Source organism: Osmia bicornis, chromosome 3 (genome assembly GCF_907164935.1).
Source record: "Osmia bicornis bicornis chromosome 3, iOsmBic2.1, whole genome shotgun sequence".
NCBI classification, from domain to species: domain Eukaryota; kingdom Metazoa; phylum Arthropoda; class Insecta; order Hymenoptera; family Megachilidae; genus Osmia; species Osmia bicornis.
In genome coordinates, this window is record NC_060218.1 from 3,025,340 (window position 1) to 3,051,852 (window position 26,513).

General features: G+C 42.0%; 1 protein-coding gene across 1 annotated transcript in view; it reads right to left on the bottom strand.

The window, feature by feature from the left end:
• The window catches only part of LOC114878185 (polypeptide N-acetylgalactosaminyltransferase 2), a 104,473-nt gene that overhangs the window by 2,756 nt on the left and 75,204 nt on the right, over window positions 1–26,513 (bottom strand). Inside the window, exons 2-9 of the mRNA XM_029191698.2 lie at window positions 22,965–23,134; window positions 22,633–22,752; window positions 3,598–3,696; window positions 2,666–2,733; window positions 2,343–2,594; window positions 1,622–1,837; window positions 1,288–1,507; window positions 719–929 (exon numbers count right to left, since the gene is read on the bottom strand). Coding sequence (XP_029047531.1) covers window positions 719–929; window positions 1,288–1,507; window positions 1,622–1,837; window positions 2,343–2,594; window positions 2,666–2,733; window positions 3,598–3,696; window positions 22,633–22,752; window positions 22,965–23,134 — 1,356 coding nt within the window. The remainder of the gene's footprint in view (window positions 1–718; window positions 930–1,287; window positions 1,508–1,621; window positions 1,838–2,342; window positions 2,595–2,665; window positions 2,734–3,597; window positions 3,697–22,632; window positions 22,753–22,964; window positions 23,135–26,513) is intronic.

Below are 26,513 nucleotides of genomic sequence, written 5' to 3' on the forward strand. Positions count from 1 at the left end.
ACATTAAACGTACTAGTCAGATCATTGTGATACGTAAATAATTAATGTGAGGTGATAGTAATTGAAATTTCATCAATTTAATCAAAGCTCAAAAAGTAGAGTCAAGACAGCAAGATGGTAGAGCACTAAAGTTCCACCACTTCAACGTCCTAGCGCTACCACTCGCTCTATTAATGTAAACTAGGTCTCAGTTAGGCTCAGGTCAGTGAGTTAGGGTAGTTAGGATCAAGTTAGAGGATATGTATATACGTTTCAGGGGATAGTGAAACGAGAACTCGTGAGAAAGTAGGTAATACCTCTGCTGATGAATGAATCGATGAACGATCAAAGGAATGTTAATGCTTCAAACAAGTTTCTGCTTTACTATCGATAGCGGGAGATTAAGAAAAATTTCTTTTGAAAAGAAATCCTCCTGGTGGAGGAATAATTGAAACGAAAAATTGAATACACGGATTAATGGCCGAGGATAAAGGCGAATAGTTATTTCTACGATGCATCGGAGTTTACGTTCGACCAAGTATTTGGGTCGATATATTATTAAAATACTATTATACACACAGCATATTACATTAATTACTTTGTTATTCGCTAATTAAACTCCATTGTCGTTAATGAAATTTTGTAAAATTAGTTGTTCGACTAGAATTAAGGAAGAGATTTATTTTCTCTGCTGGATGAGACACCTGTTTTATGGTGAATAATGAACCCTCGTACTTACTTGGTTGCCACCGGTGTCGTGACACGGATAAAGTCCTACATTCCCGTCTAGTAGGTGGCCCATGCTATCCAAGCAGGCTGTGCCTTGTTTCAGAGATCCACCAGGACCACCCTCGCTGGTCGGTATAACCAACTCGGGATACACGTTTTTCAGATACCAGCTGAACGGCTTGCAGTGCAATTTCCGCTTCAGCTCCATCCTGTCCTGAATACTAAAACGAGAGAGAGAGAGATCGGGGGAAGGGAAAACGACGTTTTATTAATACGGCTCTCACGTGCTCCGACGCGTTTTAATGAAATCGACTATCGGTATTTCGTCCCGTTCGCGAGCCGTAAATCGAGCTTCTTCCACGACCTAAGACGGCCGAGAAATTAGAACGTGATAAATGATCGAGCGAAGGGAGGTGAAACAACTTTTACAAATTTTTCTTCTAAATTACAATAAATAAATCATTCATCGAGCAGAATAAGATTAACAAGCTTCCTTAAAAATCGCAAAACAACTTCGTCGAAATACCTGGAGCGTGAAACGAAATTAATTTGAGAAAATTTAATGAAAAAGTTTCTCACTTTCCGTAAGGGATATTTCGCGCCAGTGGGACCGCATTGTAGTAGAATTGTTTGTAATCGTCCATCCAAACCTCGGCCGCGCGTCTGGTGTTCCGGGCGAAAACGTTTCCGCTACCCCCGGGGAACGAATAGGGGTGCCGTTTGCGAAACACGTGGCCGACACGGGAACACGGAATAATCTCCAGGCTGCCGCCGCATTGCCACACTCTGAACGAGATCTCTGTGAAAAGAGGTAGTTCGGGGATGGAACGGGGGGGAAAACTCGTTGAAAAGCTATTCAACGTTCGGTCACGTAGCACGAATTCCTCGCGAGTAAGAGATTGACTTTTCTCACCGAGATTCTCGCCACCCCAAACGTCCATCTGGGTGTCGTACTTGCCGAGCATCTCGAAGTACGCTTTGTTGATGACGAACAGACCACCGGCGATCATCGGCGTTCTGATTGCTTGCGTCGGGTCTTTTTGTCTCGCTTGTCTCTCCGCCTGGCTTAGATATTCCCATTTGAACACCAAACTCCAGTCGAAACCACCCCTCAGGTCTGCTGACGCCCCTGAAGGACAGAAAATTAATAATTCGTTAATTATAAAGTTATAGAGCGATATTAGGTAGGTTTTTAGAATAGAATATTTCTGACGAATCTGGTACACTGTTCCAAAGAAATTTTTACACAGCCAGGAAATCGAAGGAGAACGAAACAGGGTAGTTGGAGACACCTGAACCTAATCTAACCGAAGGGAAAAGAACATAGGGTGTCTCGGAGATAGAAAATAGAAGGTTTCTATAAGGCAATCTTGTTTGAGGGAAAGAGAAAATTTCATTGACTAGTTGAGGAAGAAAAAAGGAGTGTAGTCACCTATCATACCACAATTCGGAATTTCTATGTATTTGAATTGCATGCCGGGCGACCACTAGCGAGAACGCTAATCATCGATCGTCTCGCCACCACCTAGCGGTCCCCGGCCCGAACGAGACCCTCTCTCTCCCCCTCCTCTAAACGCCTACAGGAGTAGATATTGGAAAGGAAGAATAATATAATAATTATAATAAAAGTATACCAATGTATTGGAAGGTGTCCATGCTTATCACGTCGATAACAGGACAGACGACTCTGGTGGGGTCTTCCGCAACCCTCTCCAAAAGTGGCTCCAGCCAGTCCGCGTTGCACTCGCAATGAGAGTCGAGGAAGGTTAACACGCTCGCGGTCGCTGCGTCTGCTCCACGCACCCTCGACCTCATCAAACCCTCCCTCTTTTCGTTGCGTATCACCCGAACTTTGTGTATCCTCGACAGCTCTTCGCCATCCTCGGCTGTAAAAAGAATATGCAAATTTTAGAATAAATTCGATCGTTGTAAAAGAAAATTAAGGAAGATTCCTTACGATGATCGCTGAAGTCGTCGACCAGAATGATCTCTTTGATAAGATGCTCGGGACTTCTATTCAACACGCTGAAAATAATTAATCAATCTTTTTAAACGATCCCCGGAAGGAAGTTTCTACCGTAAAGATTAAGATTCTATTTCGATCGAGCAGTGTAATTCAGTCGCGATGGGGCAACGATCCTTTCTTAAATAATTTTCCCTAAATAAGTTTCTGCAAGACGCATCCTCCTCTTCTCGGCTCGGTAACTCGCTTACCGTTGCTAGGAAAAATTCTTTCCTCGAAGAGGATAATCTTGTTCGAGTCGGGTGACATTAGCTCGTGTGAAGATCTTTCAATTAAGGATCCAGACGTTCGTGAGGGAAATGCTTGATCTGTGCTACTGAGACGGAGGAAAATGTTAGGAGAAGTCGGAAAGGTTTAAGCTGACTTTGGTAACTGAATAATATAATATTAAAAGAAAAAGAAAATATAGAAAATTATACGGCAACGAGTGGAAAATTTAATTTGAAAAATGAAATGACCAGGGTATATTGGACGCGTTATCAGGGTTTTCCGAAAATTCTTTCCTCCATCAACGTGTCCTTTATATTTCACGCGTGATTTATCACCATCAAGCCCTATAATGGGCGAGGGAAAACGGAACGATGGAACGACGATTAGAAAATTCCGTTGGTCTTCTTCCGTGTCAAGAATTTTCTCGCCTTTTCGCTGTGTCCCGGTGTCACGTTGCGTTATCGCAGTACGCGTGGGAATTCAGTGATCGAGGAAACGCGATTAATCTAATTTTCCAATTAAATTTTTCGTTCAAATCGGCAATTAAAGTGGCAACCCTAACGCATAATTTATCAGGAAAATTCTATCGATTAAAACGCGAAGGTTACGAATTAATTGTAAATTTAATATTTCAACGAGTGCCGAGTGGAAAATACCTGACGACGGTTCTCAGCAGCGTTGATCGAGCTTCGTTATGAAACGTGATTATCACAGAAGTTGGTGGTAAGTCCCTCCTCCATTGTTTCATTCGACACCTGAAAATGGAAACGAAGGAAATTATGAATTTCAATTAGAACCACGAATAATGCCTTTGGTGTTTGGGAAATTTTGCCTATTGTTGGAGGAAAATCGAGGGTATGATATTGATTTCGACGAACCGCAATTCTGTTAACGGCAAAACAACCCGACACGTGAAAATGACGAATTTCATATTTGTTATTTCACATGAAAATATGATTGATTAAACAGTGAAACTGAGCGAGAAAATTAAATAGCTATGTTTGACGTTTCCATATTTTCAAATGTTATTTAATAATTAAAACAACGTCCATTTAATATAAAATTCAAAGGGAAATCCATTTGCGAACGAACCGTAAGGGTATTAATCAACAGATAACGTCAAGAAGAAACTTGACGAGGAGCAACTATCGATCCTATCCAAAGCGAGTTGATGACCCAATTATAAGTCGCCTAATGTTTCATTGAGAAGCTCATTAGCCGAATCTCGGTTCCAAGTTCCCTTGTCTAATTAAGGCGGCGGGTCTCTTTTTTTCAAAGAGCCACTTTTTCCTCGCTTCTTTTCATCCTACGATCTTCAACTTTGCCAAACTTCTCTGTCATTCATCTTGTGCAAATTAAACGTCCGATAAATAAATCTTGATTAAAATACGTTATATTATCCTCTACGTTATATTGATTAGTATCGAAAGAAACATTTTAATTAAGATTAAAAAATTAAACAACCATACATATGTATGTAGGTTGAAGCAAGGAAAGAAAGGAAAGCTTTCTTATGTACACACGTCCCACGTGGCAGGATACGTGTTAAGGATGAAAAAGCGAGGGCAAAGAGGAGGGGAACGAGGAGGATGGCCGAGTGGGTGGCGTAAAAGCAAATAGAAGGAGAACCGGGAAGAAAAAGGAGGGCGATCATTTTGGCGCGGCACGCCGACACGGAGGGTACATAAATGCGACTAGACGGCCAGAACGATCCCAATATGTCAGTCCCACTTTTCCGGGATAAACTCGAGAAACGTGTACGGAATGCGTCCACGTGTAGCGTTGCGCTTCGACTATCCACCGGCAACAACCCTCTGCCAGGTCGAGATTGTAAAAGTTCACCCATCAGATTATCGAGCCCAGAAATTATTACAGCACTTCAGGGTGCATCCCTTCGAAATTCTTTTTTTTAACGGCGATTTCTTTCCAAATCGTTTCCCACTCGACGATTATCGAGGTGGAAAAGTGAACCAACAGCTTTGCCATTCGTTAAATCGTTAAATGCCTCACTTTGTACGTTCACGGGGACATTCGGCAGGGCATAAAAGTCGATTTTAGCGTCGGCGTATCGATTTCGCGTGTACACGAGAATTGTTAGCCGGGTTACAAGCGTCGGATGGACGCGTCCCGTTCGAAACGAGCGTGCAATTTTGTTTCGTACGCGCATTGTCGCGTGTAAACGCTTCGCGTACACGTTGCTGCACGTGTTCCGTGAATTCGATGAAATCGTTGCCTCCGTCTCCCACCTCCCCACTTTAACGCCCGGGCCAAAGCCGAAATTGCAGTTTCGAATTAAACCGTCCGGATGATCCGTCCCGTCTGCTTCGCTTTAAGGATCGTTTGCAATTTCGTACGCGACAAATATGTCCGCAACCTTTGCTTTGCCCGTTTTCTCTAATCCGAAATTATGCTCCCTCCAGTCGTTTCGGCTGATCCCTTTCGCCGGAGGGAACGTTAAACGTTCCTTTGAAAGCTGCTCTCCCGTCGGATAATTAGTTTCTTTATTAAACGGAGCTTCGAGGTATCATTTTATCTCCGCTCAGTCATGGAGTTACGAAACGTTTCTTCTGCTCGTCGGGGCATTTATTAAATAAAGTACACACGTGTACATACCGAGCAAGTTACGCGGACGGCTTAGCCGAGAGGGAAATCCGAGAGGGATATACGGGGTTATGAGCGGAACAGGGCGCCCCGGTGCCTGGGCCTCTTTCCTGCGATGGCCGCAAGGTGTCGCGCGTGTAACTTCATCCTTTCTCGCTAGTACTCTATCACGGGTCGTGTATAAGATCTGAGAATATAGAACCCAGGCGTCTGGGACAGGGACCGTCCACGTCAGCCCAATTGGACGAGTTCTAGTAGACGGTTCCCCGAGATGAAATGGCATAATTTTTCCGCCGGCATCCTACATATATAAATTTACTCGTGCTGCAGAGGATTGCGAGCGGGTGGCGGAGCTGAGCCGGATCTTGTAACAATGTACAAGCGTCGAATTAATCCAGCGGCAAAACTGCAATTCGATCTCGCGTTGAAACGCGTTCGCGAATACGGTCAAGTTGTTACAACGGATCAACGCCGGCGGAAAAGCGTTTGCGACACGGAAAACGAATCGGTGGAATGAATAAACATCGGTTCGAATCCGATCGGTAATCAAATAATTCATTTTCCGTTCGAAGTTGTTCGGGGAAAGCAATCCCGGCGGTGGAAAATGGACAAGTTAAAGGGTCGATTTGTCGAGAAAATTGGAAAAATCGTGGACGAAGAGGTTGACCAGGTTCGAAACGAACAGGATTTCCTCCCGCCTGGCTTTCCAGCCACGTTCGGGATCAAGGGACCCAGGGCTTTCGAAGGAGAGGACAAGCGTCGCGACATAAATTCGACGCTGTCTGCGACGCGTCTACGAGCCTGTAAACTCGCATCTCGATCGTACTACATGGATCAAGTAGACGGAGACAAGGATTTTTCAGACGTCCCGACTTTAGGACCGAATCGCGAAAGCCGCTTTCAGAAATCCCCCAAGGAATTATTTAGGATTAGGCTGTTTGGACGTCGAAGGATTTCAAACAGAAATGATCGAAAATACCTTGAATGATTTATTACCCAAAAATGTCACGAGTTTCGACGAGTAAAACAAGTCGGACGATTTTCATAGACGCACTTAGGGGTCGTAAAATCTTCAGTCTAACAACAACGACGACGTCCGTGTATTTTATCCGGCCACGGCGGATATCGGGAGATATCCATACACATAAACATGCGTCTTGGTTCGACGTGCAGTTTTATGGTGTCTCTAAATTTTCACCGATAAAATCCCGGAAATTTACCGTCCAGGACAGGCTAAAGCACCTGCCACACTCTTATTCCGTGGAAAACCGGCTACCTCGACCAATACTGCGAGAGCAGACACGTGAAATCGATGAAAACCATCGAGATACACGTATGTACTCGTACGTGAGATATTAGAAAACCACTGGTGCGTCGCAAAAATCTAAAATTTTAAAAAGATTCATGGGTGCTTCGAAAGGGGGCTTTAATTTCCCAAATTTTCCTAACCACTCCTTGGTATTTCGTGTTTCTAATAAAAAAGAAAAAATATGATATTTCATTTCATCGCTAGGATGCATCGAAGATTCGATAGAAGATAATTTTCCGATCCAGCTACCATCTCTCCTCCGAGAGTGCAGCACGAAAGAGGATTCTCTTGCTTAACGTACAGAATCAATTGTTAAAAGTCAATTACTTACTACATCTGAACGTTTACCTTCAAAGAGAGACGGAACATTTGGATCGATTCGATTTCAATCTTTCTTCGAGGAAGTTGAGATAGAATTCAAGTGGAGGATCGATGCGCGCCAGGCTGGTTTCCTATCGCGAGCTAGCGATGAAATAAATTACTAAGTCTCTTGAAAATTTTACAACGCGGTACCCCACTATTCTGGATTTTCAAAATCTTCCAACATAAACCGAGGAAAATAGAGGAGCTATTTTCAACGTGTCTTACCGTATCCCGTTCCTTAAACCGGACAGCGTGAAATGATAAATCAACTACAGAATTCGGTTCTAATCCGAGCCTGCGGAAACCGGTTGTCCGTAGGGGTTGTAATTCACTTTGGATCCCGAACGCCGTTGGATTTTCGCGCGACCGGTGCGCCGTTTCAATGAAATAATTACGGGCTGACCGATGTAAATTGAAATAGTCACGCGAATGTCGTTTACGTTCGCCGGTCGACGACGCAAAGGGTAAATTAATTAAAGCAGCCTGGGCAGAAGCTCGTTGAAACGGCGGCTGAGTAGGATTTCGACCGAGATGATCGAATCGATTCTCCAAGACCAGAGAAAGATCGATGACTCCGATGAATTTTTGACTACGCCTGAGTGGATTGGTTTTTCCGGGGTGGAAAAATTCAGCCTCGTTGATTTTCTGCCAACCGAGCCAATACGATATCTTTTCATCCTGTATAAACGAGCTTTGTGGTTGAAATTTCGCTTTTCCAGCCGCAATTTTGCACCCTCCGCGAACGGCGCGCTTCGACCCTTTGACGGATGATCCACGTGTGAATACATTCAAACAGAATTTGTATTATCTTTCGCGCGATTGCGATATATTATCAGTCGTATTTGCATAGACGCAACGGATTGACGGGTGGTACGCGACGCGAAACGACCCTCCATTTCGACAACAATAACCGTTACATCGCGTTCCTTTACGCGTCGATAAAACCAGGAACGACTGGAATGACGATGATCGGGGAGGATCGATGCAGCCGTAGGTTTACCCGCGTAAAACAAGGAAACGTCCTCGAGGTTGATGACTAATTAACGGGACACGGCTCGAAACAAGTGGTTAATGAACCCACGGGACGAGCCATCGCATCGAATTGGCGAACCTGTCCATCTCGGACTTGGGCTCGATCGTTATTCAAACGTTGAAGGATCCGAAGTGGAAGCGGCAGGGTTGTTGAAGTGGACGGGGGAAGAAAACGAGGGTCTGGCGTGCGGGCCGGGTGAGAAATGATTGAGCCGCGCGGATGAAAATGAGATACGAAAGGTGGAAAGGAACGAGAAATGACAGAAATAGATGGATCTTTATTACATGCTGCAAAGTATTCTGCGCCGGTGTGAGTTGCAGCATTGGATAGGACGAGGGTAAATCGAGGATACCGCGATATCGAGGAGGGGGAATAATAAAAATGGATGAAAAGCGAGGAACGATGGTGGAGAGATGGATGAAAGCATTCGAGGAAAGTGAAACACCTTAGCTCCATTTTGATTGGGTAAATTTTGGAACAATTTATCTTTCTATCAATCGTCGCTGTTAGCCAGAGATGAGTCTCATAAATAGCACGATGCACTGCATCATTCTACAGTGGGTGATCAAATTATTAGAGCCACCCGCATAAATTGATGATTTTACATAGAAATGATTAATTCTTAAATGAAAACCGAGTTAAACAGAGTTCTTTACTGGCAAGGAAATTCTCAGGTTCTCAACCCCATCGAAAATTATAAGTATAGGCTAGAAATAAAGCAATCAAACTCAATTGCAAAAATGCGAAAAGAATTGAGGCAGTAATTGCAGCAAAACTCGTTTATTTTTATAAGTATTTTTTTGTATTTTAATAGTGGAGAATTATTGATTAAAAGTAAAATGTAAAAACCTTAAAATTCTCATACTGTGGCTCTAATAATTTGATCACTCATTCTAGTCTAATGGTTTTTCAATCGAGCGAAAGGCTGAGGTATCGTCGGAAGTAAACGCATTTTCCTTCGGAGGAAAACTTCTTTGGAAGGTCAAGAAAGTAGCATTCGTATTTTTCGCATGGTCCAATCGAAGTGGAAGCATTAGCGACCAGACAAATCGATGGATTAAGGTTCGTCCGGTGCACAAGTGTTCCCTAGAATCTTCCATTCTTTCCCGTTCCTTCTCTCTTCCTCTCTTACGACGAAACGTTTCTCTTCTTCCCGGCTATCTCCTACTAATTGCCGCGTCTTTGCAATTTACCGTCCGACTCGTATTAAGCTTTCCTTGGCTGAACCTCGTCGGAATGTCGTTCGCCATCGCGGCGTCAATTAAACTTTTCTTTTAATTAAGAGGCGCGAATGATGTCGTCGAAAGCGATGAGTAATTATTTCGTTCCGATAAGGATTAACGTCTCTGCTCTCGCGATCCTGTGCCACTTCCTTTGATTAATGTGAAATCGAATACAGATGGCATCGAGGGTCAATTCGAAATCGTGACAGGGACTCGAGCGTAAATTATTTCTTCAATTTGCAATTAAATGGCTTTTATCTCTTAAATTTACATTCATCTTTTACTACAGATAGCTTGAATCGGATACGATATTTTCACCGTTAAAGTCAAGGGCGTTGATAAGAGAAATAAACTCGGATATACATTTTAATTCCCCGAGTTGACATTTCCATAATGCCAGCTTCCCTTTTTACCAGGTTAAATATTTACCCCGGAAGTAGTATACTTCTGAAAAGCGTGCAACACCCAAATCCCCCGGTAATCCTGATTTTTCGCCACCGAGTCGTGCTTAGAGTGCGAAATCCTAAGTAAAACTCTGTTGCATCGTATTTTTCTTGGGAATCCTTGAAAATCCGATACTTCCGATGTTTCCTTTCTAACTATACACGTCTTCTTCGAGTACTTAAGAGTCGTACTGGAGGATCGTAACGAAGACGTAAGCGTCGAATCAAAACCGCGGGATTTAATTAAAAGAACAATTGCGTTTTGACGTTAATTAACGGCGTATGTCATCGCGTTTATTTTTAAGTGTCCTCTTTGTTGCCGGTTGCTCGCGAAGCAGCGGGATAATAATGAGGGACGAACAAAAGGCTGACGTGGTTTGGTATTGTCGGTCGCGAATGTCTGCGGTGAAACGGCGGAAAGAGATAGAAGAAACGGAAATGATGTCGATACCGTGCGCCAGCGTCGTTTCATACGCTTCCTCGACGATTTTCGATCGGTTACCGATTCGTTTTCGGCTGCAAGCAATCGCGTTATCCTCCTTCATTCGTTTCAAATATTTCTCGTAATCGTTCCCGGAAATTCTGGTTATCTCGTGGAAAAATAACGACAGTTATCGAGGGATTAAAAATTTGTTAAAAGTTTGCTTGCAGATAGCCCATGGCTAACTAACTTAGTAGGATATAATGAAGTTTCCGGGGAAAGAAGATTACGAACTTGCTCTGTCAAACTAAAGCTGCTTACGCTCTGCCTTCGAAACAAGAAATTTTATTAAATTTGGTATTACAATTTAAACGACTGCTACATTAATCGTTTAATCGTTTTACCATAAAGTTTAGTCATCTGTCGTTAATATGTTGCACTAATTACGATTTTATATTAAGGAATTTTAACGAAGGATTTATATAGAAATTTTTATTAAATTTTAAGCTTTAATTTGGTGTACTATAAGTGTACTATAAACTTTCCATTCGCGAGCAAATCAATTTTACCTAAATTAATGAATAATGCAATTAAAGATTTCTCGAGTTTCACGAAAATTTATCAAACACGATCGTTGGACTTAAAACGCCAAACTGGTCCCGTTTGCTCTTAGTTCCATTGGTTTCATTAGAATCGAAGGTACGTCGAGTTTTAGCAGCGTAGGAAATTACGAGTTCGCGGCTTTACTCCGCCGCTATTCTCTGGAAAACTTTGCTTCTCGCAGATGCATCGACGCCGGAGAAAACTTTTCTCTTATGTCTTGCCACACGGTGCACACGGTGAATGCATGTCGTCGTGTACACGCGTATCGATTCCCTAGACACCGCGTAAACGGCCGAAACAGCAAGTTGGGCGCGGTGAGTGCACCTTCAGGCTTTGAAATCGAGTTAAGTGTTCGCGCGGTATATAGTCTTTTCATAACTCGCAGAAAAACTTGGAGATGGAATCTTTATAAAAGAAAAAAAAAAAAAAAAAGAATAGAGAAACCGCGAAGCCAGGACGAAATCATTTTCGCATCAGCATCTCCGAGTGTCGACGTCGGACTGTCTTATCCGCTTGTTTCCCAGCGATAAGCAGCCAGCTTTAAAGGGGAACTTATCGCAGATTACGCTCTATATATATTCACGATGTTATGCAAATTGCACAACTCTCTCGGCGAACTAACAGCCAGCAACTCCGAAGCTTCTGTCTGCTATTTACGTGGATATTTGCCCGCGCTACACGCGTCTCCCAAGATTGTCATTTCAGACAAAATTTTCACCGACGGAGTACGATTCCGAGGAGCAAGTATAATTCGAAGCTCGTTCAACGACCAGTCGATTCGTAGTAAGGTTAACTAATCACCGGTTGGTAGAATTAATTGGGTCGAATCGGTCGTTACCGTGCGGGCGGGGGTGGGAACAAACGGTATTTCGCGTCGTCAGCATCGTTCGCGATTGCGGTACGCTCGACGACGTGACCAGGACGAATGGTAACGTACCGTAGGGCGTAAGGGTTTCTGGCTGGCTGATTGGCTGCTCCTTGTTCATGGCAGCCGGCCCCAGGTGGCAAACATTTGAGTTGGCAACACCGGGTCAGGTCAGGGACTTTTGTTTGCACGGAACAATCTGCTTCGGCTACGTTTTATCGCGGACCGGCAAGAGAGACTTACGAAAAAGACATAATTCGGTTCGAGTTTTTCGCGAAACAACTGCGAATCCCTTCGGGGTAGATTCAATATTTGACGGTTGTAGATAAACGGTACGCGTATACGTACCGTATCCTGTGCTCTGATTTCAGTTACGTTAACGTATCGTTAAATAATTTACCTTTGTCTCTGTTAGCTTACCATTTTTCTTACACCCCCTCGTTAATAACTCTAATACCCCGTACGTTTCAGTCAGTTTCTAAATTTCCAGTATCCCCTCTGACTCGACCCCTTTCCCTCAAGATTTACCTCCAAACTTTTATTGCACTGTTTGATTTACACGGGCGTAACTTTAGGCCACGATCGTTCCACCGGGGATTCTTTGCTTTTCCTTTTCCAGACAGGAAAAAGGGGGAAAAACTGTGTATCGTTCACTTAAGTTTCCCGTAAATCGCGAACATTTGCGTGGGTCTATAAATTCCTTTACGTAATTCGACCTGTCCGCGTAATATACGTAAGACGATTACCTTTCGATCTATAAATCATCTGTATTTGATTTCCGAAGCGTAACCGTTCAGGTACAAGTATTTCTAGCAAGAAAATTAGTAACTAAACCGATGGAGAAATTGACAAGAAACCATGGCTGATACATCGATCACTGTAACGTATATTATTAGCGTTCGGAGGGTAAAAGTTGAAGCGCAAAGGGTTAAATATATATTAAAGAGACACGTATCGCTTTGCCACGTCGAAATGGAGTAACGCGACGGTTGGCACGGGATGGTAAATTATGCAAATCAGAGTCGAACGATTTCGCGGAGGGTGCACGTGGTTCCGTGACAGTGTACATTACCGACGTTCCTCTGTCTAGCCGGGACAATTATGGCCCCGGTTCTGGCGTTAGCGTAGCACGGGACCGGGTAATCGTTCGGTTCCGCTTCGGAAATCGAAAATTTCGTTTTTACCCGGCCCGATACGCCGTTTTATAGCTAACGTCGAATTTGTACCGGTCGATAATCTCGTTAAGCTGGATTCACAGGTCCCACGAATTCGCGAAAATTGCGCACGATTCACCGCATCCCCTTTCTACCATTCTCTAATGTCGAACGAATTCGGTTGTACCGTGTATGGGTCACTGTCTAATTTCCAATTTCCATACGCGACACACTGCGTTTGGATAATTTCCTAATTTTCAAAATTTCAAATTTCAAATTTCCTAGATTAAACTATTCGAATAATGGTAATATTCATCGCTGGCTGGCGAGGATGTTTGAAATTTGAAATTTCAAATTTCAAATAGTCAGAGTCTCTGAAGGATAGATTCATTCGTGCCGTAAAATCCATCAGAACCGAGATTTCCGAATCGCGTCGTTTCTCGAACGATTCTGATTTCTATTTGCAAGCATTACGAGGATAACACGCGGAAATCGAAGAATATCATTGAAATAAAATCGAGAGGGTACGGTCGATTTGTTCCCTCTTTCCTCTTTTCTCACCCTCTGACCGACGTCGAGGCGCCATAACGCCACGGTGAATTGCATCTGCTTAAGGCTCACCGCAGCATGCATTTCTATTTTCCGTGTAATTCAGGCCGGGCCAGGTTGCCGACGAATTTCAAATCTAATTTCGCATAAGTTTTTAGAAGAGCCGCGCATCCCTCGACCCACCTCCTTCTTCGACGTCTTCGTTGCCCCCATGGGTAGCGCACTGTAATTTCTCCCAATCGTCTTCCTTTATTCTCCGCGTCCTTCATTTTCTTCGCTTCTTTTGGCATTGTACTCTTTGACTGCTGCGATTTTTCCGCATCGCGGCGCGTTCTCCCGACGACGGCTTTTATTAGAATATAAAATCGTCGGTATAATTCAGTGGCAGCTACAGTTCATCTTCTTCTTCTTATTCGTAATATTCGCAATGCAGCGGTTTCGCAATTTTTCTTGGTTATAAACAAATTTTCAAATTGCCAAGTATCGTTAGTCTGTAAATTATGATTGCTACTATTCAATTTCAAATTAGCATTAACAGTAGATTGCCGGACAAATAGATTTGTCAAAATAGGTATCAAAATTTGGAACTAAGGAGTTGTAGGGGAAGGAATTAGTATTTGTATACAAAAACCAACATATGTTTTTGAAAAAATTATTTAAGTTTTTCTATGTATATAGCAATAAAATCGTAAATGAGTGAAATTGAATCAAGAGCTTAATTGATCCTTTAGACTGGAGTTTACTGTGATTTTCATATTGAATATTATTTTTATTTAATTTTATTCAGTGTCAACGAGCTTTAAACCGCAACGAACTTGCTCGCTGTTAACGAATGCGTGCAAGCGTCACATTGAATTAATATAATTAAAACATTATTATTAGTACAGGAAACCCGGAAAAGTAGCAGATTAAATATTTGATTTTTTCCATTTAATTATAATTAATTGATCATCTACCGTGGCAGCAATTAATTGCTTCAACACGTAAAGCTTTCAGAGTCTATTTTCCTCTTTCCATTCTTCTCCCATCGCGCGGCGAACCACCGGCTAATCCAGGCTGCTTGAAACACTTTTAGTTTTTTGCTGAATAATACATAAACCGCTTTTGAAATCAAAAAGTTGCGACCTCCTCGTTCTCTTCACTCCACTCGCTACTTTTTTCACTCTCGCGTTGCGACTCGTGCGAATGCTTAAAAACGCTCGCAGCTGCTACTCCGCAACGTCCATCTTTCGGCAAGTTTATCCTCGTTCGAGCTAATATTTTCCCGTCGCGAGGAATTTACTCAGGCCCACGGTTTATTCCATCGCTCCGAGTTTATTCAACGATCCGTTGACAACGATAAAATGCCTTTCGTTTCAATTCCAGGGAACGCGCGACGCCCATGCGAAAGGACATCGTCCCTAAACGGTTGTTGAACTCCAGCATGGGAACCTGCAATGCTGTTACCAACCATGATTAATGGACGCAACGAGTTTGCAGCGCATCCAATGACGGTCGTCGACCGAATGACACAATACAACGATACCATCGAAACGATTAAACAGCTTGGGCTGATTTCCCAAGCACAAGCTGGCCCGATTTCCGCCTGTCATCGTCCACGAAATACGTTTACAGCTTCCATCGTCGCTCTTCCTTGCCTTGCATCGCCATTTTCCTTAGGAAAGTCTATCTACTATTTTATACTAATGTTATTTTTAATATCCAGAGAATTATTCCAGTACATCTTGTATTTAATTTCCATTTCGATTTGTAGTTTTTCCACGGTTTATGGACGGATGTGCAGTTGCATCCTGAGTGCATTCCATCGAGATCGAGAGAAACTGCAATCTACCCACTATTTTATACTAATTTCATTTTTGATACCCAGGCAATTATACCACTATATCTTGTACTTAATTTCCATTTCGATTCGCAATTTTTCCACGGTTTATGGACGGATGTGCAATTGCATCCTGAGTGCATTCGATCGAGATTCATAGAGAAACTGCAGTCTACCTACTATTTTATACTAATTTCATTTTTGATACCCAGGCAATTATCCCACTATATCTTGTATTTAATTTCCATTTCGATTCGCAGTTTTTCCACGGTTTACGGACGGGCGTGCAGTTGCATCCTGAATGCATTCCATTTCCCTCGATGATCTCGATCGAGAGAAACTGCAGTCATCTCGTAATTACGGGTTGAAAGACCTGTCCAGCTATCTCCTTCGTTTTCTAACGGCCTTTCTCACAACCTCGGTTGAGATGCAACCGAGTATGCAGCAGGGAAAGTGTGCATTCGATTGCACATTTTAAGGTGATCGGATAAGTGAAGGAAAGTTCAACGCAAAAGTCATTTGACGATGTACCTACACGCGCGCAACATTTCTCACGTGATGTAGTTTATGGTAAGATCGATAGAGAGAATCGCACGAGAGATTTATATACACGGTAGAGAGTCTAGACGAGACAGGTTTCTCAATCAGATCGACAGGAAGAGACGCATCTGGTACATAGTGAACGGTTACATGCAACGTGTCATGGAAAGAGAGACTGTACTTTATTATCATTGCAAATGCAATAGGATATTTATTATGATTGCAGATGCTACGTTGCACCTCGTTTTTGAATGGTAATCCGTCGAACGATGGCTCGGGAAAATATATGAATTTCTAATTGAATTTCTATTTCTTCATAAAAAAATGGTAACTTCATCTTTGTAAATTTTACAATCTCTCAATTCCTATACCAAAATTTTTATCGCATTTCTGTTCGAAAGTAACCCCGAAGAGAAAAATGGTACCTCGAGGTAACGTGCAAATGTTTACCTTGTTCCAAAGGCTGATAAGCAGCTGTATGAAATTCAATCGCGTAATTAACACCCAGCCACAATATGCCCGGAGGTGGATGCTAAAGAAGGGGTGAAAAACAGGGTGCTATAAGGAGATAGTGAAGACAAAAGTGGGATAGGGCGGAGGAGTGAAGAATGGAGAAACAGCTTGAAACTAAAGCGACGGAAAGTTGAGCTCGCAGACGCGTCTTGCTTCGTTGGAGAGGCTGGCGCGACGAGGTAAACAGAAGTGCAAACAACTTAAATGGAAAGCAAACACAATTATGCCGTTGCCAATAAGCTGTTGGATTATTTTCCAGGTGAAAACCACTGCATCCGAAGAGGCTTCCGTTTATTTTCATGCATATACAACCTTGAGCTAACTGCATTGGAAAATCTTATCAAGGACTTCCTTTATTAATTCTTTTCTTACCCGAAAATGGCAGATGAAAATTTACCAGTTATCAGTACAATAAAAAAGTATATCGATTTTAGTGTAAAAAAATGAAATATGAGGTCACGAATCGCGTCGTCAAAGTGTTAAGTACCGATCGGATAAAAGAGATGGGGAAAAACCGGCGAACGTTTCGGTTAATATTTTTGTTAGCTTTATAAACGAAAAATGAAGAGGATGTATACGTTTCGTTGGTCGTGTTTAGTAGAAGCAATTTATAAAGTCTGCACGCGAAAGGATCAATTTATGATCCTCATTTTCCTCGTTTCCGTTCTCGTGTGAGCGTTTTTCAGCGCAACGTTAAATGACGTTTTTCAATTTTCCACGTGAAACGCAACAAAGGTACCAGAGAATGAAACGTTACCTGCCTGCTTATCTGTCGCGCACAATGTAGAACTTGCCGTGGAAGCACATTTACATGGCACTTGCATCAAAGCGACGCTGAGAGTACTTAGACCCCGGTGCTTAGACGTTAACTTTCGTGCAAGCAGTCACGAACATGCTTTTTCTAGTTTTTCAACACTTTCAAAATTTTTACAGAAACGATATAATTTCACGTTTCTCGTCGAGCAACGAAATCGAAGATCATTACATATCTTTTTTTTTCGAGTATCTTGTCTGCTTGGAAACGCAAAAAATCCAGGGAAACTCGGCCGCCCTATTTTATCTCGAGCCTCTTTCTAGCGAAAACGCCGCGTCGACGAAAGTTTCCGTCAAAAGAGACTCTCGAACGAGATAAAAGAAAAAAATGCTGGCCGATTAGCACAATCCACCTACACGGTTCAGGCGATTAAAAGTGTTTTTTATTTTCCACGTGAAGTTTGCAGAAATCTGTAATAATTAATAATTAGAAAAATAATAGTGTGAGATGAAAATGTTTGAAAGGTAAAGCGATTATTTAGAAAGAAAAAAAATGAATATACTTTCGATGCAGAATGAAATTTATTGGTGGCAAGTCGATAGGAATATAACGAGGCTGTACGAAACAATGGAACGGTTCGAAATTAACTTTCCAGGTTGGTTCGTGGTAGGAAACTAGCGTCGATGTTCGACGAAGAAGTCGCGACAAAAGAGCGCAATTTCGCGTCAGCAGGCGAAACGATAAAAAGAAAAAAGGAGGCACAGAATCCGCCTTTTACCGGTTAATAAACTTTACGAGCCACCGTCCTTCGTATTCCATTATTCCATTCCTCGAGTATCGCGGCATCGTTCTGGACGATTTTACGAGAAAATTCTTAGCAGCAACTACGATTCGAGCTACTTCAGCTAAAATTCTTGAATAGAAAACGTTTCCTTCTGTTCGTTTACTTCACTTTCGATTCATCAGCTTTTCTTTCATTTCCCGGAGCGATGGAACGAAATTTGAATGCAAGAGATGATTCCATTGATAATGGTATTCGTTGGTTAATTAACAGACGATAGTTAAAGGTCAATTTTAATTTTTTAATATTCAAGCATCCGTCGATTAAAAGTCCCACGAATTAAAATGTAAATACGTTAATTAGAATTTGTCAGTAATTGGTAATTTTGCAGGATGTATCGTGAATAGCTATTCAAATATAATTTTACCGATATTCAATCTACTTGTGGATACGAAAACTACAATATTCAAACATTTTCATAAATTCATCAAACGTTAATAACATTATCGACTGATTGTGAGAGCATCTCCGCATGTCTGATCGATCAGTATCCAATTAGAGACAATATTCGAAAGCGTTCCACATTCGTTTCCAACTTCCGCCAATTAAACAGGTTCACGAGCGATCGTTGCCGTTCGAAATTTCCTTCTCTATACAAACGTGGATCGATGTCCTAAAATTGTGAGCAGCTCGAACCATCGACGATCCTCGAATCCACGGCCCTGTTCCATCGCTATTGTACCCATTATATTTCGCAATAACCGCTCTGCTCTCGATGCTAGAGCAGCAACCAGAGACGATAATAATGATCGGTAGGGGGAGAAAAAAAAAAAAAAACGGGGTGGAAAGAGTGGGAAAGGAAGTGGAATATCTGGACGGATTCGAGGATTCGCCGTTGAAGCAGCTCCCATCGTGGTCCGATATCGTGGAACGAGCAGTTTCCATATGACCCTTCGCGTTTTCCGCTTTGAGAAATCAGTTTGCTCGCGAAAGCAGCCTTATCGAGCGAGAATACCCTCGTTTCCGGTTACGGTGTAAGTAGAAACATAGGTGCACGTGTGGTGATTGCTCGGGTTTATCGTGGACGCCATGTGTACTCGACGAGATAACATGATATTTCTTACGGAAAGTTTCCTGACAATTGAAAATTATTAAAAATCGTAGCATTAAAATTGCATTAACCTAAAGCTAAAGGGACAGTGTAAAATTTAGAAAATGAAAATAATATCAAACACGAAATTAAATTAAAATTGTGGCTCTCAACAGACAATGTTATGATTGTGCCACTATGTGTTATATTAATCCTTTTGTTTATCAATAAATTATTCAAAAATTGAATATCTGATAGATATTTACATTTACCATAACCCTTAAATTTAATTAGTCTCATAAATAAGCGCTGAGGAGCTTAGAAAAGCGTAGCACACGTAGCAAGTAGTATAAATCGTTTTCGGTCAGACGCGAACGCTACTTATCGTTCGACTCAGCGTTTCTGCAACTGTGTTTCTATCTCGTGTTAATTTTACATCAATAAACGTTTGATATCAATATTTATCCCCTATCCTGTCCAAATAATAACACGTTGAATAATAAAAAAAAAAAAAATTGATGTTATTTACCAAAAAAATAAGAGAAGTTCAATGTTTCATGCGAAAAAAAGGCACGAAAGAATTTGTCTCGACTCTTGTTCTTAATATTGATTCATGCAAAAGTTTCCTCTCGTTCTTCTCAGAAAAAAATATCCCTCTTACGAGTTCCTCTGGCGGATTGTCGCGAGCGTTCGAGAGGCCGTCCTTCTTCGTTTACCCCGGTCTTGTCTAGCAAGCCGCGGGTCTAACTTCTCATCGAATCCCTGAATATTTCATCGCGTTACACGAAGCTACGAAGACAAACGCAAAGAAACGGTAGCGAAGGACGGAAACAAGGGAGGCACACCTCGCGGTAACTCGATCTCGATGGAGCACGTTCTACGGCTCGCGTCTCGCAGCTTTCATTTATCTTCCTTCGCTCGGTTCTTTAGCATTCCTAAGGAGACCGTTAATTAGCTGAACGTAGAGAAGGATCGATCGAAGGAACTTCTTTTCGCTGCACCATCCGAGCCGAGTTAAAGATTAATACTTGCACGTGAAAGGGAAAAACCAAGGGAGAAATTTGATGCGTGAAATCAAAGTACCTCTTCCTTTTTTTCTTTTTTGGCGTCGTTCAATTAATTACGGTGGAAGAGGTAATTAATTTGCCGAGACGGTATTCGACGGTCTTCTCGATCGAGGCAAGAAATTATAGATGGATCTCGGAAACTTTTATTCTCCTTCTATAAATCTGTAAACAGATTTTGTATACACGAATGAATCGGCAATCTCGGTCGGCGAAATGTTTTCTCGACACGTAGAGGAAAGTCGCGTAGGATGGAAGAAAATACGGTTGAATGTTTCAGAGTATCGTGACGAGGCAGAGCGCGAGAAGTCAGAGAACGATCAAAAGCCGCGTGAAATTTCTGCCACGATTCCCGGCTGCGACGATTCGCCATGTTTAATGCAACGGATGCTGCACTCGGTCGGTGCTCGCACACAGCGCTGCCGCATAAATATTTAAGTTACTCACGTTGCGTATAAGTGATACAACTATTCCATTATCAGGAACAGCCGGTCTCCTGGCTAAGGAACATCGGAACAAGAATCCCACTAGCGAAGATGAAACCACGCGAGTGAATAATTCATGAACCACTCGAGTGTTTCTTACTACCCCGTTCTACTTTGCGATAATATTTCATTTTTAATCGTGTTTCGAACTGCATACAAGCGAAAATATCATGCAAATATCTTTTGAAAACATTTATCAGTATTTTCATTATTATTTTCAAATCTATCATCTATCATTTCAAATTTCTGCATTTCTATGAAAATTCAAACACCACCCACGTACGATGTTCAGATATTTTCAAACACGTTATTTTATACGTATATATACAGTGACATTCCGGTGGCATTAAACGAAGTCGAGGATTCGATCGACGTGGGTCGCAGTCGGTACTTGTTGAACGTGTCTGTTCACGTGAAATAGGATGCGATCGATGGATGAAAGCGTAGGTAGAGTAGCTAGGAAATTAGATCACCGTGGAGAATTGGAAGAGAGGATTCCGAGACAGTCGGAAAGGCAGTGACTCAAAATCTATTCCAAACACGAGAGGAAACTTTCGAGAGGAAACTATTCCATGGAAAGTTTATATTTCCTAAAGTAATTAGAAACGAGCTAGCAGGATATTTGATGCGCCGACCCAGGCATCGATTCTAAATGTTTCGAATAAATGATACGTCGGGTTAAACCTTCGAGCGCAAACAGCGAATAAATTACAAGCCCATAAAAGTTGGAGCTGGACTCGGAAATTAGATTGGTTCCATTAACCATTGGGTTGAATGGACACCGACTGGCATGGAATTTATTTCCAACGTCGCTCGATAATTAATTCGTATCCGTATCGAGTGAATTTTCACGAACAATGTTTCTTTTTCTCTTTGATCACTGATTTTCACAACTGTAGATCGAGAATGTATTTAGAAAAGAATTTTTATTATACAATAAATAAAATAGGAATATTAGATTTCAATTTCATTTTATGATATTCTTCTGTCATGAAATATAAATTTTCGGAGCTCTTTTAAAACATTTTCCGAGAAAATGTTATATTTATTCGATCGCGTAGGAAATTGATTCGTCATGCAATTTACGAGCATGAATCTCTCTCATTCTATTAAGTCGGGTAATTGACAGCTACTCACGGTTGACCTATTCGTTCGGATGGAAATCGATTTGTCACCGGAATAAATTATTAGGCCCGTATCGAACGCGTACCGCGATTCACAGGAATAACACCGGTAATATGTAAATTCGATGATATTTCACAATACAGTACAGAGATATACAATAAAATATCAAAGGAAATATAAAATATTACACAATATGGTCATACAACGAACGATCCTTTCAAAAAAGTCGTTCCACGTCCATAAAATAGATTAACGAGTGTCCATTAACCGATCCGATAATTTTGTTCTCCAAACTTTCATATTTCTTCATTTTCAGACGAATCTACATCTAATCAATAAACTCGTTAAATTCTTCAGATATTAAAAATGCGAAAATTTAAAAGATTTGCAAATGAACCTAATTTCTCTTCGAAAATGCCCTTTTCCTTCGTCTGAGTTGATCGCCAGCGGCTTGAATGTACCGACGTTTCTGAGGCATGTTCATTAATTCCCAGCGATGGGCTGCGATTTTCGCGATAATTTGGGAGGGATAATCAGGGGCGAGCTGCTCGCGAACCTTCCAATAGTAGTGTATGAAAGGATTGATCGACCGGCAAAGGAATTTCCTTTTGTTTATCCTCCTCGAGCGATTGGTGTTCGCGTTCCTTGTACGTCGAACCCTCTTCGCCGATCGTTCGATTAAATGCATTATTCCCGATTTATTCGACCGCCACGGGCTACTGTTTCTCTCGTGGATATTCACTGTTCAATTTTCTTCTATTCTGTCCCGATCGTTTTGCGACCAACCACTTGAAGATCGTCGGAAGAAATCGATACTGATCACGTTTCGATCGATACGATTATACCGTTTCTATTTTATTTTAAGCCCCGTTCATTACCTTATTTTAAGGCGATCGAATTGCAAGCATCCGAATTACATATTCGATTACAAAGAAATTATTTTTTCATTCACTTACATGGCACTGCGGGTGTCCGGAATATCACGATTGCTCGGAAGTCCATCGCTAGCTTCCTGGTTGAATTTGTTCCTGGCGTAAGGATCTTCTCCCGCCCTTAGGCCTCCTCTCGAGACGTACCTGAAAAAGTTTGCAGATTATGTCAGAAACAATTTTCCATTCTGTAGGGAGAGAAAAAGACGCTATAATCCCGCTTTTTGGAACTCACGCCGGGCGACCGCCAGCGAGAACGGAGATCAATCCCGCTGCCACCTGGCGGTAGCCGACCCGGATTAAGGGCGTCCAGGGAAACTCACCATCTTCCCCTTCCACTGAACGCCTACAATTCTTACCCTTGCTCGTCGAAGTAGTTCCACGTCACCCTTGGATCCGGAGTGGGTGCTGGTAACAGTTCAGACGACATCACAATGGCGGTGCCATCCGGGTCCACGTAGTTGCCGGAATTTCCGGCGGACAGGGCTAGCGATGCAGGCTCTTTCAGTCGCAGTGCTCTGTTTTCGTTCTGCAAGCAAACAGACATTCTACTGAGGATGTTTTAGGAAAGTTTCTACCGAAATTCATCCACCTCTAACAAACAACATTCTTATCCCAAGTATTAAAAATCTGAATTTTAACCAAGAGAGGACAGTGGAATAACACGTTTTGATAGAAATTCGTCGGTTTGACGATTTTCCATGGTGGAGAATCTGTTGTGAGGAAGGCGAGATCGATGCAAGAAGCATCGGCCTTCGTTCGCAGCAGCGGCAGGTACTTTTAGTTGGCTTCGCTACAAGAAGCAATTGTAAGGCTGGGAGAGCCGGTTCCACGCTCCGGGCTCTTTGTATTGTCACATCATCGAGATACGGTGTATTGATTTCGAATCGATACGGAGTCGCGAGGCACTTCGTATCTCCCGTTGCCCTTTGTGCCGAGAAAGCATTGTGCATCGGATATGTAGGTCATCGAATTTTCCTCATCGACGTTCAATGTTCGACTCTCGTTTGCTTCTCTGTTTGTCAGCCAGCTACGCCCGAGTTCTTCTGGTGCGTCGATCAACTCCCATATTTCTTCTATCTGGTGAATTTATTTTTTTTTCCCCAACATTTCAACGTATTCGAGTATAACGTACGATGTTTGAGAGCCGGCAGTAATAGCGAAGTTTTGTGGTAGAGCAAATGGCGTGGCTAGAATTCACGGTCAAAGACGATGGGGAGAAAAGTAAATGACACAGACGGGGAGAAAAAAGGCGTGCCGAATAGTCGATGGAAAACGAACCGTGAAAATCAAGGCTGAGAGAGAAACAACGCGACAAAACGCAGCCACGATGAAATATTAATTCACGGGTCAGGAGCTGCGTTGAAGCGGAAGTGTAGTCGGCTGCTCGTAGCGCGGCAAGCTGTTGCATCCGGTTTCCTCGCGGACCACGTGACGCCGACACGAGACATCCGGTCCGTTCGAATGAAATTCCATCGACTTTTAACCGATTATTAACGATATTTCCAAAGAATGTAATTATTAACAATATTTCGACAAATTATTATTTTGTCATTCGAATAATTCGGAAAAGAAAATTTTACAAAATAATTAAGAAAAGAGGATAAAGAGGGGTAATCAACACTTCGGTAAAAACGCGTTGTGTATTTATTTTTATTTTTCACGCGTTTCGTAGAATCGATCGGACGATTCTGCGCGTCACATTATCTCTTTTCGCTTGACAAATTCGCCGCACGTATCCGCCGTAAAATTCATTGCGCGTGCAACGATTACGCGAAAGCCCCGGAAATGCAGCGGCGCTGGCTTATCACGATAGACTTGAACAATGACCGTGGCTCTGTCCGGAGAACCGTGCTCGACTGCGATACGAAAACGGAAACGCGAAAAAAAAAAAGAGGACGTCGTTGGTCCCGTAGGAACCACGTATGGTCGCGTTTGCAAACAGGATCAAATACACGATGCTCGTTGTTATTCATCGGCCATGGAATAATGGTAAAAAGGGTTCCGTTTCCGGTTTCCTTTCCAACATGAAATTTAATAATAATAATAATAAATAATAATAAATTTCTGATGTCTTTGTTCCTTAGGTTTCATTCGATTACAAATGTATCATAATTCATAATGAAGCGCGAAAAATTCTTAACGACCAGAAGAGATTAATAACGTTTCACGGCTGGTAATTCATGTCTGTCGGTTTGAAAGTGGCTAACCAAAATCGAGAGGGCCGATTATGCCACAGCTACGTGATTCCACGATTATTATCGACGACGGTCGCATTATTAATCTTGTTATTACCGCTCGACAATGCGTGCGCAAACGTAAGCGAATTAGAGTTAACGATATTGGCCTGTTTCGATATTGCCATGCGAGAATACATTTTCCCGACTGAATTACGATCACACCGTCATCCGTCACCGGAAACGTTATGTCACCAAGCGAACCGTAATCGTCACGTACCTTGCCTCACCGTTAACACCATCCCTCCTTCCCTTATCTATTTAAACGTGTATAGTCTACGTAATTATATGGCGAATATACGTTACGAAGACTATAAAATTTTTCCAAGTACTCGATTAAAAATATAATACTTCTATTAGACATTTGAAATATTGGGTAATTGGAACATTTCAGATATCGCGTTTTGGTATCTCGATGATCCTGAAGGACTAATCGTCCTGATGATCTGACGATCCTAACTATTCGATATCCTAATAGTCTCCTGATTGACTAGATGCCTCGGTAATCCCTGTTGAGTGATCCTGATTCTAAGATAACTTTGATAATCCTACCGATAGAAAAGATTCTAATATCCATAAGAAATTGATAATAATCGTAACAAGTAACTCGAATAAATACACAATTGGAATTTTTATTTTACCAATGTTTCTCTCCTTTCCGACCGCGTATTCCCACCGACGATTTACATACATCGGGCCGACCAAAAAGTCCGTGAAAGCAGAGAGGAAAAGAGAAAGAGAAAGCTGCGTTCCGGCAGTGTGGCCCGTCCGATACGTTTCTGGTGAGTTATGAGTAGATTTGCATATAGAAACTGCTTGTGGATTTGCCCGGCTACCCTCTCTCGACAAAGTAGACAGCTGACACTCGGACACCGTGCACAGCAGGCATTAAATCCCGTCCGAGAAGGATTAAATATCGTCCTGAAGGATTCACGCTTGATCGTCCGTGAGCGATCGCGATCCTTCCGGCTGGATTAAGGTACACGTGTACGATTCTTGTCGAGAAGGACTTTTCAAAGATCGTGTAATATTTCCGTCAGGAAAATTCAGATTAAATACTGTACGACTCTTTAAGTATTTTTAAATTTTCAGAGAGCTCTTCGACGTGCAATGCGAATGCCCGGATGAAAATTTATGAGCTTCCTATTTTTGAAGGAATTTAAATGTTCGGATTAAAATTTATAAATAAAATATATTTTAAAATTTTCAGTAGTTCCAAAGTTAATTCCAATGTTATAATTGGAATTAACCTATCTATTTTTGAAAATTCGGAACATAGATTAACAATTCCAGGATGGAGCAGCAGAAGCAACGTCGAACGATCAGCCTTCATAGCTCCAATTAACCATGAAATTACAAGCGGAACGATTCCACGACCAGCGAAATGAAACGTTTATTACATTCCCGTGGCGTAATTAACGCGGTCCCGTACAAATTATGAAACGCGATACAAATTAATGCTACATTCTCGTTATCCGCTCGCTGGCTACCGCTCTTTGTCCTACCAATCTACCATACTGGCTGTTCGCTAACAATCCTTGCATTTATACGAGCAAACTATTCTAGCTCGTAAACGAAAAACAAAGATGATTATAATGGAACATTAAACTAACGTTGAATCGTCGTATAAAATATGTTTGATAGAGACGATTCAATTATTTATAAAAGGGT